Below are 19,095 nucleotides of genomic sequence, written 5' to 3'. Positions count from 1 at the left end.
CAGAGAATAACACAGAAAGATTTATATATCTGCACCATAATTGCTAGAATCACTGTTACATTGTTAAAAAAAAAAAAAAAAGTCTATAAAGTGGAGTGTAAGGCCAGTTTCTTACCCAGTAACCTCATATTATTAGAAATTCAATCCACTTGCAATTTTACAGGCCAGGAGAGATTCCATTTGCACAGACCTTACTTAACTTAGCTACCAGAGAAAAATCATTGTTCCTAGAATCTGGCCACAGAATGTGCAAAATAGTGACAGTCTTCCACTATTTTACGAGCTGCTAAAATCTCACTTTACAGATAGACAGAAGTGTAGCTTTCTGTGGGATCATGGTTAAACCACACCTGCAAATACTCCAATATATATATATATATATATATATATATAGAGAGAGAGAGACAGACAGACTGACAGCCTTAGAGGACTAGTAGTAGTTTTGCTTCTCAGGAACTCATTCTGTGATAGCTGATAATTTGGAAAATCTGTAAATATTTGTGTTATGGAGATATAGTGGAAGATAATTACCATCATAATCACGTTTCATTTTTCTCATAAAAAATATATATATATATTGTTTAAATGTATTAGGCAATTTACACTTGTTTTGGGTAAAACAAATGCTGAGCTAATAACTATGTATTTATGTAGTTCATTTGTTTTTGCTCATGTATACATTGTTATGTGATTTGTGCTGCCATTTAGTCCAGGCCATGACAAAGGAAATAAATAAATAAAAGCCAATATTCTAAGTGGAAGCATCAGTAAGGGGAAGCTGCAGAAGTAGTCTCCTAGTTCTTAGCTCATTAAAGGGTTAACTCAGGTACTACCACTGTTCCATCTATCCATGCATTTATGGGAAAGAGCAGACTCCAGTAGTGAACTCATGGGCAGCCATTGCTATCTGCAGAGTTTTAAGGCAAGCACGGATTGGAAGTATATTGCCAGGTCTGGCCTCCATATTACACAAACAACCTACGCATACCAAGGGACAATTCAGAGTTGCCAATCTGTCTATTACATGTCTTTGGGAGGAAGGAGAAAAATGAAGCACACAAAGAAAACCCATGTAAACATAGAGGACATGCAGACGCTACACAAGAAGCACCAAATGTAGGACTTGACAGAACAAGACTTCTGTATTCCCATGGCGACTAGAACACATTCAAAGAGTATATATGTACAAACACACACACGCACACACACACACACACAAAATCGCAATTTTTTGTCACCAGACTCTGAGCTGGGAATCCTCTAGTCCCATAGAAATTAATAAGTTACAGCTTCCTCACTTCCTGCTTACAGGCTGTATAACTGTTAGGTTATTTGACTTGTTTTTAAAATAATTATGAATCTAAAATATGCTTAATCTGTATTCTTATCATACATCATTTATTGGTGTACAACAGTTTAAACAGCATTGTCTCTTGTTACATGCTCTCAAGTATTGCTCAAGTTTCAAGTGTTTTTAGTTGTTAAAATAATTGTAAGTTATGTTTAACTTGATTTCTTGCTTTCTTAAATTTTAAAAGAGAACTCATTCTACCTGGGTTCCCTCTGAAACTGGGTTCTGACCAGAACGGCCAAACTACTCAATAATTAATCAATTAGTGATTAAGAAATCATTCTTATTCTGCAGTTAAAGAAATTCATTTAAGTGACAGCCATATCACATATGCTAGTTTACTGAAAAGCCAAACTGAGCTCCCTGACTTTACCCTTTATAAACTTTACTGAGCTTTTCCAATAATACAATTAGTTATCCTTAAGTTGGGCATAAAGGTGGCCTCCTTCTGCATGGAGTATTTGGTGGCAAAGCCCTTCTGGTAAATATGATGTTGAAAATCTCTTTTCAGTTAGCCTGCTGAGGGCTTTGGGGACATGGCCATTAGCCATGAAAATGAGATTTTTGTTGACAGTTTCAACATTAGACAAATATCAGGATATTTATGAAACTCAAAATCTACTTACACGAATAAGTTCCTGTAGAAATTTTTTATTTGCAGTACTGGAATGGCAGTCTTCTTTAAGTTTCTCGACAACACAAGTGACTCTTTCAGACTCCTTCTCCACCTGTGATCTACTAATATCCTCTAGTGACAGGTTGGAATATCCAAGTGCTTCAGCAAAACCCTTCCAGTCATGAATTTTTTCACAGACAATAGCAAGCACTGATGAATAAATATATGTTAGTCTCCGGAGAGGCTTTACAAGCTGTTCAAGAAATATGCTGGTGGTCATGCTTACATCAGAGAAGTTCATAACCTGGTGCTGTGAAATCACTTTCACATTTTTACAGTGTACAAGTCCTATCTTCCCTCGTAAAAAACCTATATACCACTCTTTAATTCTTGCATGTCCAATTACTTTAACTTTGTTTGTATCTAGAAGTGCAATTGTGTCTCCTTTAAAATATTCCAACAAATAGTCAATTTTGGGTTGTCGTAACACAGACTTTTGTGTCACAGCATAATTGAGGATCTCAACAGACTTGTCTTGAAATTCTGGATACCTAAGTGTAAACAAAATTGGCAAGGGTGCAGATTTTACTTCTCTTCTCTTTTGGATGCGCTTTTGCCTATCAGAAGCACCTAGTTTTCTAGGAGTGCCAGTGGGAGACTGAATGTCCAACTCTGTCACAAGCTCACCACCATGGCCTTGAACATACATTTTAAAAGCAAATGGTTTTATTTCTTCTACACCCTGCACAGAAAATGGGAACTGAAGCTGAACAACTTTTCCCATAATAAGTTGTTCTTCGGATAGTTGGCAAACAGTATGCATCTCAAATTTTGAGTCCCTGGTGTGCCCAGAAATAACCAATTCTTGTGTTTTTTGCAGAAGAAACTGTTGCCTTCCCCAAAGCTGAAATACAACTGGTGGCAGTGTTTTTTTCCCTTTCATAAGGTTAGTCACAGTAAGCTTTTGAGGAGTATGGTTGTGACCAAATATTGCACAGACAGCATTAAATGAAGGATGAATATGCTTTGGACCATACAACGCCATTGTTATGCTTTTACTGATATAGTCCCAAACAAAGGATGATGAAGGGTCTGTGTTTCTCAACTGAGCTACGGCAATAACATACATAATAGAGTTTAATGAGTTTAGCTTTACCTGCAATGTATCTCCATATATGTAACAGTCATTTACACGCAGAAATGGACCCTCTTTCCTTGTTGAAGTTAGGCAAACAATCTCAGCCAATACCTGACTCAAAGGATCCCTTTTCACCTCGGCACATACTTTCATTTCAGCTAGTATTGCATTTTTTACTTGAGGTTTACTTAGCTGAATTTCCAGCAACGGGCTGATTGTAGTTGAATGCCTGTTATTAAGTAAGTGGGGAGGGTCAAGGATGGCCTTCAGAGTTACTTCCTGTGTTTCACCTGGAGCAATGTGACCTTCAGGAATATAAACTTTGATGTCCGAATCTGGAAGTTCAACAGATCCTCCTTGATGATCGACCTTGCAAATAATGTTGGTTTCAGCAGCCTGGGTTTGAGCCCATCCTGGACTTTGACTTATCACATCCAGATCAAGACAAGATCGTGTGAGTTGCCGATGACTCAGCCAAGCTGACTTATATGCTTCTCGATCATTTTGAAGCCACTCAAGATCAGCAGAAAACACCTGACTGGCAGTATCCTTTTTTTGTAAAGGAGTTTCTTTGTTGTCCAGAATATCTAAGATATCTGAAGCACTCTTGCTTTTCCCCGACCTTCGAGATGAAGTATTTTTAAGTAACAAGTCAATGTCGAGTTCATCTGTTGAAGATGCAACTGAATCTGCTATTTCTCTATAATCACCGAAAAGAAAATTGTCTTCTTTTGCTAAAGAAATTCTTGAGATATTAGTACTGTCATCTGTCTGGGAAATGTCAATCAAAAAGGGGTTTGATTTTGAGAGATTATTCCAGAAAGGATTTATGTTTTTTGAATTACTTTGAACAGTTGGTTGTAAGACATCAGGCATGTTTCCAAAGATGTTTACTGTGTTTGCTTGCGCATTCTTTTGAAAAAATACATCATCTGCAAAAAACAGAAATGAATACATTTTTAATATTGCAATATTAGCAATGACATACAAATAACATATCTACTGATCTGATACAATAATGTAACTATTAGATCTTTTTTTTTCCAAAATCTCTTTATTTCAATTTTCTTTTTTTCAAATAATAACGACAATACAGTAACTCAAAAACACAAATAAACAGTACAAATACCTATCTAAAGAAAACAGACAACAATCCCGTTCCGAGAAAATTATACATACATATATATATATATATATATATATATATATATATATATGTATACACAATATATACACAAGAAGTCACTACATCGTCAAGTAAAGTATGAGAATTCTTATGTTCATTTGATCTCATAAGGGATAGTTAGAATGGGGATAGTCTATATATAAAGTAAAAATAGAAATTTAACCATTTATTTGTATGTTTAGGAAAATATCTAGTTACACATATAGTAAGAAAAGGGAGAAGATGCAAGAAAGTCTGGTTATACTACATTCATTTCTTATTTAAAGGTTAGCTTTTCATGACAATTTGTAGGCAAATTTTATTTGTCAAGAATTATATCTAGCAAGTAACCCCAATATTTTTGATAATAGCGTTTGTTTTTTTTGTTTTTGAATAAATTAATTTGTGAGATGAGATAGATTTGATAGCAAGATTGCTAAAACTTTCCCATGTAATTGGTGACATGACATTCCAATTCTTTGTAATAAAGAATTTAATAAGGGCACACATCGTAATAAAAACATGTTTTAATATTTTTGGAAGTTGATTGATATAAATGTACAATATAGCTGTCTCCCAAGTAAGGGTTGAATTTTCATATCCCATCTTCTCTAATCTTACTAATAATGTAACTATTAGATCTAATATCATTCGGTGGCTTTAGACATATATTATGGTTTGCTAGAACTAGAAAATAGGTGGGATGCTTGGTCATGAATTGAAGGAAGACGACGGGTTTTTAAGTAATATGAATGATGGCTTTCTTGGTAGGCAAGAGAAAGTGGGAAACATGGCATTTGATTAGGAAATAAAAACATATGCTGACTTACAAATGTTTTTCTATAAAGGGACAGCATGTGCCATTGAAACTGTTTACTGAGAGGTGCAGACAGTTTAAAATGTGTGCATGCCAAGAAGAGAGGTTGTGAGGGACAGAGGCACATTCACTGCAAAATAGGATTGAGTTTCTGAGCATAAGCTTTAGTTATACATAAATACATTATGACAAAAATAACAGAAGAGCAACCACTTTACGTTAATTGTAAGTGAAAACAAAACAGTCACTATCATAATGCAGATGGCACTAACAAATGAAATATCACACCACAAAAATTTCAACTCAGTGTATGAGGAAATACAACTGCAGATCTTTTCCTTTAACTCAACCATAAAGTCCGGCTTAAAAAGCTTTCAATTTAAGACAATCAGCAATAAATTATTTTGCAACTTATTTTAATCCAACAAATTTTAAATTGAAATCATCTAAAATAACATTTCTTTTTATGGTATTTGTGGCACTGCTTTATGTTCCCTGGTGCCGCATACAAACAATAAATGAAGTTTTGTCAGAAGAACCCTTCAGCTAATGTATCGTTTTAGAAAAGATTCCACAATTATGGCTTGAATTTGAGTCACAAAAGCCTGCTTGAAACACTGATGAATAACAGAAATATGATTGCAGACAGTAGAATGTTCTACAATCAAACTGTTTTCTAAATGCAAATGGTATCCTTGGAAAACAGATGACTTACAAAAAAAGTTAAGAAGACATGACTCCACAGAAGCTGCTTACTTTGTTTCACTACACTGACATACTTTTCTATAATTTGAAACTGAATATGTGCATTGAACAGTGTTCCCAGAACAGGCATACCACAAAGGTCAGTCCCTATCTAGCAATGTGTCCTTCAACATATCTAATATATAATATAATATAACATAACATATAAGACTTATGTCCCAGTCACTTTGCAGGCATTACACATCTATTCCAGTAAATGTCAGAAATCACATTCATTTAAGACCAAGAAGTCAATGCTGGCTTCAACAAGCAAACATCTAACCTTCATGCCCCCAAACTGGCCACACCTTAGCTACCCTTTGATATTCTTTCCAAAAAAAAATGTAACATATTCAACACAGTGCTGAGAATACTCATACATCTGTAATTATTCTAATACAGGGAAAAAGGCACACTGGATTCTGAGAGTGCAAACTCCTTAGCACCTACCACAAAGCATTCCTAGCTATACAGTCATATGCCATCTCCTATCTCACTTTATATACACCCCGGGGACCACTTCTGTGTCTCTGCTCAACAGTGGCACAGAAAAATAACTTTCTTGGGTGGCGTAAGCCAGGGAACCTTGTTGGATAGGCTTATGTAGGCCCTTGGGCCGATAGCCTAGTACCTACCTATGAACCTATAAGCAGATTATGCTGGTAACTGTCATGACTGTCCCAATATTTGTACAAAGACAGATGATCAATCCAGTATTCTATGAACAAGGATATAAACGTCATCTCCCTTCCAGAATCAGACAGTCAGCTAACAGAAGGAAATTTCTCTCTGTGTTGTGGATGTAAACTTTCCCAGAAAAAAATAAAGAACATGGTCCTTTTACAAATGGAACATACCATTTGCCATCTTTCTGAAAATGTGAACTACCACCCTATTTTGCCATTCTGTAGGTACTGTCCCCATTTAACATGAAACACTGAAAAAGTATACTAGTCATGGCACTCTTGCAATATCTAGTACCTACAACATTTTCACTTTGATTACTTCCACTCCTAAATCCTTGACTTCACATACTGAAATGTGACCTCAATTACAGAAGTGGACCTATTCTAATAATTGGTAGGTTTACTGCATTCATGAGATCAAACTGTGGTGGTCGTGCTGCAGTAGCGTTGTCGCCTCACAGTAAGACGTTGTCCTGTTCGATTCTCAGCTAAAGCGTCTTCTGTGTGGAGACATGCGTGAATGGGCATACCTTAGTTGAAGGTTGTGCATCAGGGCTGGCAACTCGGCACGTAAAAATCTGCTGCCAATCATTAGCAGACAGGAGTTCCACTGTGGCGACCCCTAACCAGGAAAAGCTGAAAGACACAACAACTGCATTCATGAGATCCTCTGTGCATTCCTTTCGCATCTCAATAGCTCCCCCAGTCAAGGCCAGTATTTCTCCACAGCTTCTGAGAATAACTGAAGAAATTTCCGGACTCTCCTCCCTTGTAATTGGATGGCTTGGCAGAACCTCAATGAGACTTTCTGAAAAGTTATTCAGCATGTCTTCATCATCCACCTCTTACACCTTAGATTTTGCTTCATTGACAGCAGCAGTTTTATACAATCTGGCTTGTAGATAATTATCAAACAAATCTAGAGCCCCCCCCCCCCACCCCACCCCAGCATTAGCTGGAAGGTCTGCCTGTTAACAAGATGGCCTCCCACACACTGCTGCAGTTCAAAAGTGATCTTGTACAATAATCACCAACCATATATCAGCCACATTTTATAGTCACCACTTCAGCTACTAAAGACGAACTCCACAGCCCAAGGTTTCCCCTGTATATAAAGGAACCAGTTTTAAAGGTAGGAGGTGAACTCCTCCATTACAAAAGCTACTGTTAGGCATTCTCAGACATCTTTACTACATTTTTGTATTTTCTGGGCTTTTCCAGCCTACCTGACTGAAATTCTCACCAAGTAGTGATCAGTTGACTATTCAGTACCTCTTTTCTCTTGTGTCCAGACCACATGACCATAAAGTGAATCATCTAACTCTATTAAAATGTGATCAAGAACCAAGTGTACTTATTAGCGGCCTTGTATTTGAACATGGCATTACTTATTGACAGTTCTCAGCTCATAGGATCATAGGTGTGTACTTGGGTAACATCCACTAGGGCCTCTTTAGTCCCAGCCATATATCCCAAATCTCTAGCAAGTTCTAGTACCTTTTCTAAGTGTAATCAGGGGCTTGGGAGATTAAACCTTTACAAGCAGGTTCCTGGGAGATGAATAATCTACCATCGGCTTGTGTCTATTATAGACAATGGTGCCTAACCAGGATTGAATTTCCTGTTCCCCATCCAGTTGTCCAAGTTACACTTGAACTTGGTTAGGGAGGAACTCTGCTTCACATGGATGGGAAGCCTGTTCCAGAGAAGGGTAATCTCTGGGATACATACCTGTTTCTCCAGCAGGTCCTATTTATATCACAGGCAAGGTTTAAGTCTTTAGAATGGGTATTTCTGTTGCTTTTTGTTTTGCAGATATGCAGGAGGTCCAATAGGGTGAGGCCTGATAATGCCTTGTATGTCAGGCATAGATCTCCCCTCAGCAGCCTGTAGGAGACAGCATGCAGGGATAGGGCTTTGAGGAGGTCTGCACAGGACATGTTACTTATGTCCTGTATTCTTTTAGTGACAAACCTCTGTGGACATTCCAACTGTTGGATGTGTCTGGCTAGGTACATATCACAGGGGGCACTGTACTCAATGATAGGTCTGATGAATGCTGAATACAGTGGAGCAATGACCTCCTCAGACCTATATGCTATAACATCACTTATAAGTTGCACAACATAGCATGATTTCCTCAAGACTATACACGTGATGGTCAAAGGCTTGATTTCTGTCTTTGTGTGATCCTGAGTCCTTGACTACTGGGTCAACCCTTAAGAGTGTGTTGTCAATATGGTACTTACTAGGGGTGGATGACTTTCTGAAGGATACTACTATTTATTTCTTGGCATTTAGTTTTAGTTCATGGATCTGACACAAGTTAATTGTCTGTGTCAGCCCTTCCTGGAGAACATTAGTGCCTGTGGGGGATTCTATAATGCTCCTAATTTCCTACCTTCTGCAGATTAGGTCAGCCAGCAACCCTTGACATTGACCTTAACTTCTGAAATGTAAATGCCAAAAAGGATCAGTCCCAGGATCAATCCCTAAATGACTTTGTTTGTGGACCTCTTTGTAGAAATAGACTACCCAGTTCTAACTTCCTTGACCCTGTCTGGCAGCCAGCTGGCTAGCCACCAGGTGATACAAGGGTTTATACCTGATCTCTTGAGTTTGTCAACAATGTCCAACTGAGGTATTGTGTCAAATGCCTTGGCCAGGTCAAAGTAGGCAGTGTGAGGCATTTTGCCCTCATCCATTGCTTGGATGACCTTCTCAAAGAAATCTACCAGTTTGAGTAGGCATGACCTGCCCTTGATGAAACAAAATTGGATCAGGTCCAGTGTCTACAAGTTTTCAATATCACTACTGATCATTTCCACGATCATTTTTTCCATGGCTTTACATAGGAGACTAGTGAGAGTTATGGGTCTGTAGTTTCCAGGATCTGTATATGGGCCACTTTTGTGAAGAGGGAGGACTGTTGCTGTCCTCCATTCATAAGGCACAAAGCCTGTTTGGAGGCTATGGTTAAATAGCAATTCCAGATGGCCCGATAGGTCATGTTTTGTGCTATTTAGAAAGGCATCATGTGATAGTGTCTGGGCCCATTGATACAGTCTTCTTGGCCTTAGAGAAATCTCTAAAGGCCTGTTCCCTAGTGATAGTATGGGGAGTTAGACTTGATGGCATTTTCTGAGGTGAGGTTGAGGGGGAGAGAGGGGGGTAAAAGTAGAGTTGAATTTGTCTGCCGGTAGGTTCGCTATATCTTCTGGCTCATTAAGATTGCTCCATTAACAGTAAAAAGTATGCTTCATGCTCCCTAAATGATTTATAAAAATCAGTGCATACCAAGATTATATATTCCCTGTTCTGAAGGAGGGATAGGCCTCCTTGAAATTGATTATATGTATAGATCTGCAATCGTGGGACTCCACACATATCTGCTGATCTCACAAGACCCAGACATAGTGAAAGTTTTGAAACATGAGGACAATAAATCTAAGATGACTGCTCTGCTTAATCAATCAGAAGCTTATCGGCATCAAACAGGAAGGAAATTAAACCAGAAGTAGATAAAAATTAGGCAACAAATGAAAATGCACTGAAAAATAAAAGAACAAATATAAGGTGAAGGATCAGATGAGAAGGCAAGAAATATGGAAAAAGTATAAATATAGTTGCAAGTATAGAAAACTTCTGGAAGAACCTCATGTTGATCAGGAACAAACACAGGAATGGTTAAGGAGAGGGGAATTCAAACTAAGAGATGAAATTTTAATATTGGCGGCCCAAGATAGTGGGCTGTGTACACGTTGGTTTATAAAGTCCATTGAACACGTGGGAGAAACAGACAAATGTAGGTTTTATAAAACAGAATTGGAAACAGTTGCACACCTTGTTGCTGGTTGTGATATATTAATGGCAGAAGGACTGTATACTGAAAGGCATAATAATGTGGTGAGACTATTGCACTGGGGATTGTGCAAACATTATGGTATTGAAGTGGCTGAAAAACATTGGAAACATGAGTCACAAAGCATCATAGAAAATGAAGACGTCTACATCACATGGGATCATCCATTAATAACAGTTAAAAAGATAGATGCTAGAAAACCAGATATAGTGGTCTAAGAAAAGATGACAAGAGTAGCATTGATCATTAAAATTGCCACACCCAGTGACTACAGTGTCCTGCATACAGAGACACAAAGTCATAAAATATCAGGATCTGCAGGCAGAAATGAGAGCAATGTGGAAGAAAGATACCCAGACAGTTCCAATAGTAGTAGGAGCAACGGGTCTTATAAAAAAAAAATTACAATCGTATTTAGATGTTACCAATATATGTAACTCTGTATGAATTGCAGAAGGAGTCATTACTGGGCATATTGTGGGTGCTGCAAAGAGCATTACTGGCTGACATCAAAGAGTGAAACAATACTAATTTCATGAACTTTAATTGTACTTTGACTTAGGAATCTGGTCCATTCCCGTCATGGTATTAGAAACCCAAAAGTCTTGGAGAAATTAAAAGACAGTCAGCTCAGCCTACAACTGTGTATTGCCTTTGAGGTTTCATACATAGCTAAAGAATGCCTTGTATCTTTCCTTGGCCTTGGAGGCAAATTGACCTCAAATTTGGCTTTCGTAATCTTTACTTTTCCTCTGAGTTGTTTGTTCAGTTTGATGAGAGTACTTTTATCCTGTTGGGTGCAGCTAGCACAGAGGTTTAGAAGGTCACCATTTGGATTCAGAACTGGTAAAATGTTCCTCCCAACTCAACACTTCCATTTATTCCTGTCATTTCTTGCATGATCGCTGAATTCTTCCAGAAAAAAATATGGAATTTTTAGGTGACCACCTAATAAGCAACACTTCTAAAGTCTGTTAGAAGATTTAACAGTCTCAATAGATATTAACTGCATGTGCACAAACAACAACTTTTCTGTCTCTATAAAGCACAATTTCACTGAGGTGACCTACTTACTTCCTAATGCTGAATCCAGATCTATAACACCAAATAAGGGGATGGAAGTATCCCCACAAAACCCCAGGGCATCCTTTAAAGAACAACTCTACTGCAGCAGAGACAACGGATCTTATTCCAAACCTAGTGTGTGTGTGTGTGTGTGTGTGTGTGTGTGTGTGTGTGTGTGTGTGTGTGTGTGTGGACAGAAGACCAACAAATTGTAGATGGTAACTGTCAGCCTCGCACACAAGCTTAGGTTTCTTTCTCAGCAATAAAGTTATATTCCAAATCACTAAAGGAACGCTCCCTTTTCCCTGCTTTTTTGCTTTACTGGAACCATGCCTGACACCTCTCATTTTTTTTCTCAGCAATGAACACACATGGTAGTAGCTTCACAGAACCTTTTTGAGCAAAGATCAAAGATTACAGCATGTCAATGCCAAAGAAATATTGGCTTTAAGTGATGTCCAGTTTTAACATCGATAAAATGGACTTTGCCTGGCAAGTACACACTACATTAGTGAATAAATGGTCTTGCTAAATAAATACAACACATATTATAAATAATTCCACATTCTGTTATACTTCCTTAGTGATCTGCATTGTTTAACCCATGGTCTTTTCCACAGTTTATTATTCTTTCTCTTTAATCACTTTAGAAACCATTAGTCAAACTGCATTTGCAAACAGAGCTGTCCACTGCCCTTCTGGTTAAAGGCTTATAGTGCCTGCATATTTGAACTGCTTCTTACTGAAATTGGTACACCTTGTTTGCTGTAGCATAGACTAGATCCAGGCCTGCTGAATCTAGCTTTGTTTGTATAACTTGAACGCTAATCCAGGCATTCTTTAAAGTATTCAATTATATTTATTACTGCTTGGTAGTAACTTGATTAAAGTGTAGCTATCATTCTAAGTCTTTTGGATTAAGCACTTGGGCTTCAGACCAGTTGTTTTACATTAAGAAGGTTTGTGGCCTGCACTGTGGTGGCAGGACAGGTAGCTTACATCCTTCTAAGTTGGGAACTGCTGATTGAGGGCTCAGTGTCTGTTATTCTAAAAGTGTATTAGTTCTGTTTAAGCACTTGGGCTTCAGGCCAGTTATTTTACATTAAGAAGGTTCGTGGTCTACACTCTTGTGGGAGGAGAGGCTGGACACTGCCTTTCTGAGCTGGGAATTTCTGGTTAAAGGCTTACAGTGCCTGCATATTTGAACTGTTTCTTACTGAAATTGGTACACCTTGTTTGCTGTAGCATAGACTAGATCCAGGCCTGTTGAATCTAGCTTTGTTTGTATGCTTGTTATTTCCCTGAAACGCTAATTCCACCTAAAACGTGGCTTTTCAGCACTTCTGTGGATCCCTAGTGATATCTGCATTGCTTACTGTACTTATTTCCTTGTTTCACTTGAAAGAAAGTTACCGTTTGTCATTTTTGCATTTAAGTTACCTGTAACCCATTGCATTCAAGTTACCTGGCACTTGCTCACTAAGCAATTATATAAGTCAGCACTAAAAAATTAAAAGCACTACACCCTCACAAACTCCTCTTGAGTACCTTGTTCCCCACTGGCCCTTTTTTTCAATTATAAAGGAATTCCCAATACTATTCTAGCATGTCCAAAGGTCAGTTGTCAATCTCCTCCCCAGTCCAGCTGGTGAATCTGGGAATCTTGAGGCAATGTTACAACTGCCTCATGTACACAGACAACCCTCTCCTCCTCCCAACAAATTCCAACACATGTGAGAGATGCAACCATTAAGCCAAACTGGAGGCTAAGCTCTCTCAACTCAGTACTGGCGTAACCAGTCAGGAGGAGAAGGAAACCACACTCACTACAATTCCAGTCTCACATAGACCTACCACGGCAGCAAGCCAAACACATAAACATACAAAAACATACTCAGAGGCTCTAAATAAAAATCTGCCTAAGCAGCAGAGACCTCCAAAGCAGACTCCCAAGCAACCGCTACCCCAAAACCAAACACATGCAACACATAGCTCACAAAGCCAGTGTGCCGAACAGTCACAGCCCTTAAGGCTAAACAACACACCTGATACACTTGTAATAGGTGACTCTATCATCAGGCACATTGACGTCCCGCTCACCAGGCTGAACAAGGAGAAGGTCACGGTGAGCTGCCTGTCGGGCACTAGGATCCGCCACATAACACAAGCACTCAGGTCACTCAAAGGCAAGTACAAATATGACTCAGTCATTGTCCATGCTGGTGTGAATGACCTGAGACATACCTCCCTGGACTACATGAAAAGAGACAGAGGAGCTCTCTGAGCATGTAGCCCAGGCCGGTATGACCCTGACTTTGAGTAGCATCTTACCCTCATCAAGAATGATGCCACAATATGAAGACAAGATGATCAATTTCAACAATTGGCTTAAGTATTGGTGTCATTCAAAGGGGATCCAATGCCTGTCAGCATGGGATGACATGCTCGAAAAGCCACGATGCTTCGCTAGGGATGGCTTGCACCAGTCACCCCTGGGCTTTCGGATATTGGCAAAGGCTCTTGCTACCTCCATAGTGCCTTTTTTAGGCAAGGCTCAAAAGACAAACCCACCTCCAGGTATCACAAGGCATAAGAAACTAAGAGTAATGCTACTCAATGCCAGAAGTCTAAACCTCAAAATGCATGCACTCGAAACTCTCCTTAGCATGGAGATCATCGATATCTGTGCAGTAACAGAAACCTGGTTCAAGGCTCCCGAGAAAACCCCAGCACTACAAGGTTATACCTCATACCATGATTTTCGGCCCCAAAACTTGGACCGAACCACAAAAGGAGGGGGAGTATCAATATTCGTCAAAGATACCCACACCTCCAGGTTGGTGGTACAGCGCAAAGCATCAGAGACTATCCATGTGCAACTAACAGTGGGTAAAACTGCCTTCCAGTTTATAGCCTGCTGCAGACCACCCTCCCAAACCCAGGAACCCCACTCGGCCTTCCTGAGAACACTGGAAACTATGAAGGTCTCTCCAAACACCATTATATTGGGCGACTTCAACTACCCAAACATAGACTGGGAGCATTACTCTAGCTCCAACACCCTAGCCCAAAGGTTCCTAGAATTTATAAACTCAAATGCTATGGAACAACTTGTTACCACTCCCACAAGAGGGGAAAACATACTGGACCTGATCATCACCAACATGGGGACTCTATGCTCCAGACCAGAAGTGTATCTCTCACTGGTAAGATCAGACCATAAACTAATCTCACTGGATATTCACATCCCAACCCCACCCCCTGTCCAGAAAACCACAGTGAAAAACTTCGCTAAAGCAAATTTCACACTCCTCAAAACCGAGGTGGAATCCTTCAAAGCCCCCGGGCCTGTGGAAAATATGGCCCAGACCGCAGAATCCTTTATAAACGCATTCTATGAACACCTTCAGGAATGCATGGATCATGCAATCCTAAATAAAACCAAGACCCAATCCTCCAAAGGTAGACGTCCTGTCTGGTGGACCCCAGCCATAAACAAACTATACAATAGAAGGAGGAAGCTACTACATGATAGAGCAAAATCCCAAAAAGGGAAGGCATCTCTGATCAGTATTAGCAAAAAACTACGGGCACTCATAAAATCGTCTAAGACCAGCTTTGAGAGAAAAATTGCACAGGACACTAAGGATAATCACAAGGCTTTCTTTAGTTATGTTAGGAACCTGGGTGGGAATTCCCAGATAGGCTCAGAATTAGTCCAAAATGACAAAAAATACACCGAACCTACAGACATTGCCAACATCCTAGCTGACAGGTTCAGCGCAAACTTCTCCCACCCTCCCCACCAAAAGGGCAAATATCTATCCCAGCAGAGTGCTGCCCCCCTGACATCTCAGATGCTCAGGTAAGAGCCACCCTCTCCAAAGCAAAAAACACAGCATCAATGGGACCAGACGGTGTCCAGGGCTGCATCCTACATGAACTCCAAGAAGAGCTAAACCCAAACATAAAACTACTGTTCAGTTTCAGCCTTACTACAGGATATGTACCCAAAGAGTGGCATACAGCAACAGTGGTCCCTCTCCACAAAGGTGGTGCCTCAACAGATCCTGGAAACTATCGCCCCATAAGCCTGACTAGCTTGGTCTGCAAAGCTATGGAAAGGATCATCATGGACCTCATAAATAAAGATATTGGGGACCTACAGACACTGGATCCTACCCAGTTCAGCTTTGTTAAGGGCAGATCCTGCCTCTTAAACCTGGTTGATTTCTTTGAAACAGTCACCAGGGCCATTGACGAGGGGAAGGTGGTCCACACAGCCTACCTGGACCTCGCAAAAGCCTTCGATACAATACCCCACTCGGGCATTATAGATAAGCTCACCAGCTTAAATATAAACCCCTATGTCACTAGATGGGTTGCAAACTGGCTCAAGGACAGAACCCACATAGTTAGAATTGCTGGAGCCATGTCAGACTCCAAACCAGTTACAAGTGGCATCCCACAGGGCTCAGTCCTGGGACCTCTCTTGTTTGGTATATATTTCTTGGAGGTACAGGTCAACACGGAAGGACTGTGGCTGACCAAGTTCGCAGATGATTGCAAACTGGGCGCCATAATCGACTCTCCAGCCGACACAAGCATCCTCCAAAAGGGCCTCATAGAAACAGACAACTGGTGCCAGAGCCATGGCCTCAAGTTAAATGCCAGAAAGTGTATAGTCATCCCCTTTGGCAAAAACAAAAGTGCCCACAAATTACCACATAGGTGGTAATCCATTAAGTACAGAAGAAGTAATTAGGGACCTGGGGACCCAAGTTGATAGCAATCTCTCATTTGACAACCACGTGGCCAAAGTGGTTAGAAAAACATTTTATATAGCCCACCTAATCATGAAGGGATTCACATCTAGATCAGGGGAGGTCATCATGCCTCTTTACTCATCCCTCATCAGGCCCATAATTGAGTATTATGCCCCTTTTGGGATGTACCTTACCAGACACCTGCAGCAACTGGAAAGACCCCAAAAGTACCTCACCAAGAGGATCAAAGGGCTCAAACAGATGCCATATGCTGCCCGGTTAAAGAAGCTCCAGCTCTACTCATTGGCATACCGCCTGCTCACAGGTGATCTGTGCCTGACGTATAAAGCCATGTCCAACCCGGAATTAGTGGACATGCTGCACCTCAGAAAATCCAAATCCCATCGAGCTATGTGCTCGAGAGACTTGAACCTCAGCACTGAAATAAATAGGACATGCTGGAGGGACAGATTCATAACCCAGAGGCTCCCTTCACTCTGGAATACAATCCCAGTCCAGGTTAGGCAAAGTCCCTCATTGACTCTCTTCAAGAGGAATCTTGATGAGTGGATGGGAGATCGTAGCTTTACCCCGGGTATCACTTCTGTGTCACTGTTAGACAGAGGCACAGTATACTAACCTCGAAAAAGGGCATAGCAAAATTAATTTAAAATGGGTGGCGAAAGCCAAACACACTCTGGCTAGGCTTATAAATGCCCTAGGGCAGATAGCCTAGTATGAACCTATGAACTAGAGGAGCAATAAAAGGTAAGAGCTCTAAAAAACATGCAATAGTCTTTGATGTTTTCTCTTTAGTTAAAAACCTCAAAGTCTATTACTTTATTACAACTTGAAACTGGACTAAAACCCACATTTGTAGAAAATGCATTTGGCCAGTCACAGATTGTGTACCTTTAGGCTGTTTTCAAACCATGGGCCCACTGCACATATTTTAGGAGAAATAATTCATTTTTAGGTTGGTTTAAACAATCTTGTGTCTTGTACAGTAATTTCCTTTACAATATATTTTTGGTTTGGACAAATACAGATATACAGATATAGATCAATTAGCAATGTTTTTAAATTATATTAATAATACAGCAACATTTTTTGAGGTCTACATATAAAGTAAACACTGATAAGATTAATTACTTAGATATTGCACTTACTAAGGATATTTCACAGAATTGTTTTAATGCCATGATATATAAAACAAGTACATTTTCTAATAAGTACTTGCATTACAATTGCTGGCATCCTAACAGGCAAAAGAAAGCTGTTGTGAAGGGGCAGAGGTCCAGTTAGCATGGATGATTATTAATTTTATACTTTTATTACTGAAATAGAATTGTTAATAGACATGCTTTATAAAATGGGATATTCTATGCAATTTTTATGAGATATTAGAGATGAAGTGTGTATAAAACACAGAAATGGTGTTTATGTTCCGATTTTAAACAACAACCAGATAATTGAACATGCAACCCCACTGGTGTTAGTGCGGTAAAGGTGTCTAATAAAAGGGAATTTCAAAAATCTTGTGTTATGACTTATACATTGGATAGCAGAGTAACAGGAAACATTTTATGTAGAAATTGGAACATTTTTCGGGTGGATAGTGTGTTATATCATAAAAGGGGGCTAAACCAATTGTAGCATATAGGAAGGATAGCTCTTTTAAAAATGTATTGGAAAGGAACAAATAATATATTTTAAAATCTAATAAAACAGTAGGTATGTTTAGATATGTTTTTTGTAACACACAAAAGCGGATAATAAATTCAATATAAAGAATAAAATTTATAAAATTATTAAATATTTTAATTGCGAGTCTATGCAAGTGGTATATTTAGCTAAATGGGAAATTTGTCCTGCCTACTACATAAGCAAAACTAGTAGGCAACTTAAAAAGTGGATGTATGAACATTTTCTGAACATTAAAAAAAAAAAATACTAATGCATTATTTAGGTATTTACAGCACTTTCTGGACCATAATTTCAAGTTTTTAGTTATTGACCAAATATTAAAAGATGCTAGAGTTATTGTATGTTAGAACATTTGGATAAACGTGAATTAGAATGGCAGCTGATGTTAGATACCACTAGTCATCCAGGCTTAAATCGTTCTGTGTCTATTAATTCTATTTTAAAACTGAAGTCTTTTAATGTTTAATTAAGATAATTGAAGCTTTTTCGGAGTAGTCTTGGTATTGGTTGTATTTTAAGCATGTGATTAATGTTTTAGAGTATATGAGTGTTTATTGTCTTAGTAGTTTTTAGTTCTAACGAAGTTCCATTAATCTGGAATAAAAGCAGTGTTCTGTGTTACAGCTTGGATTTGCAGTTTTTAGTATTCTGTGTTCACCAGTTTGTTTGGACTTTCCTAGAAGAATAAATTGCCTGTGTTACATTAAAAAATGTTGTGTCTCAGCAATCAACTACTTGTTGAGGGGAAAAGAACCCACAGCCTTCTGAACCAAAAAGCAAGTATGCTACCCATTACACCAATGACACTTAACAATATAATCATGAAACTCTGTGACCAACATTGTCAGACTGTAATCCTCATTTACAAAAACAAAAGAAATAAAATTAAAGGAGATCTGGCAGTTGCTGTGGAGGTTTAAGGCACTTGTTCCCCAATAACAAACATCAGAGGGCATTTTACAAGTGTGCACACACTCACACACACACACGCATGCACACACACACACACACACACACACACACACACACACACACACACACACACACACACACACACACACACCATATTGTGTTTTGACTCTGAGCAAAGTCACTTAAATAGACAGTGCCCCTAACTGGGACATATTACACACACTTGTGCTAAGGGGTTACTCACAGCTCTGATCAAGTCTTCATTG

The 19,095-nt window shown here is 39.1% G+C and overlaps 1 protein-coding gene across 8 annotated transcripts in view; it reads right to left on the bottom strand.

The window, feature by feature from the left end:
- Positions 1-19,095, bottom strand: part of MACC1 (MET transcriptional regulator MACC1) — a 501,067-nt gene that overhangs the window by 137,842 nt on the left and 344,130 nt on the right. For all 8 annotated transcript variants that reach the window (XM_044064707.1, XM_044064711.1, XM_044064709.1 and 5 more), the window contains one exon: positions 1,978-4,037. In XM_044064707.1, coding sequence (XP_043920642.1) covers positions 1,978-4,037 — 2,060 coding nt within the window. The remainder of the gene's footprint in view (positions 1-1,977; positions 4,038-19,095) is intronic.

The sequence above is a fragment of the Protopterus annectens genome, chromosome 3.part0 (genome assembly GCF_019279795.1).
Source record: "Protopterus annectens isolate FY-2018-M chromosome 3.part0, PAN1.0, whole genome shotgun sequence".
Lineage (NCBI taxonomy): Eukaryota > Metazoa > Chordata > Ceratodontiformes > Protopteridae > Protopterus > Protopterus annectens.
The sequence above is the reverse complement of the archived record's forward strand: the minus strand, read 5'-3'. Positions and strand labels throughout refer to the sequence as shown.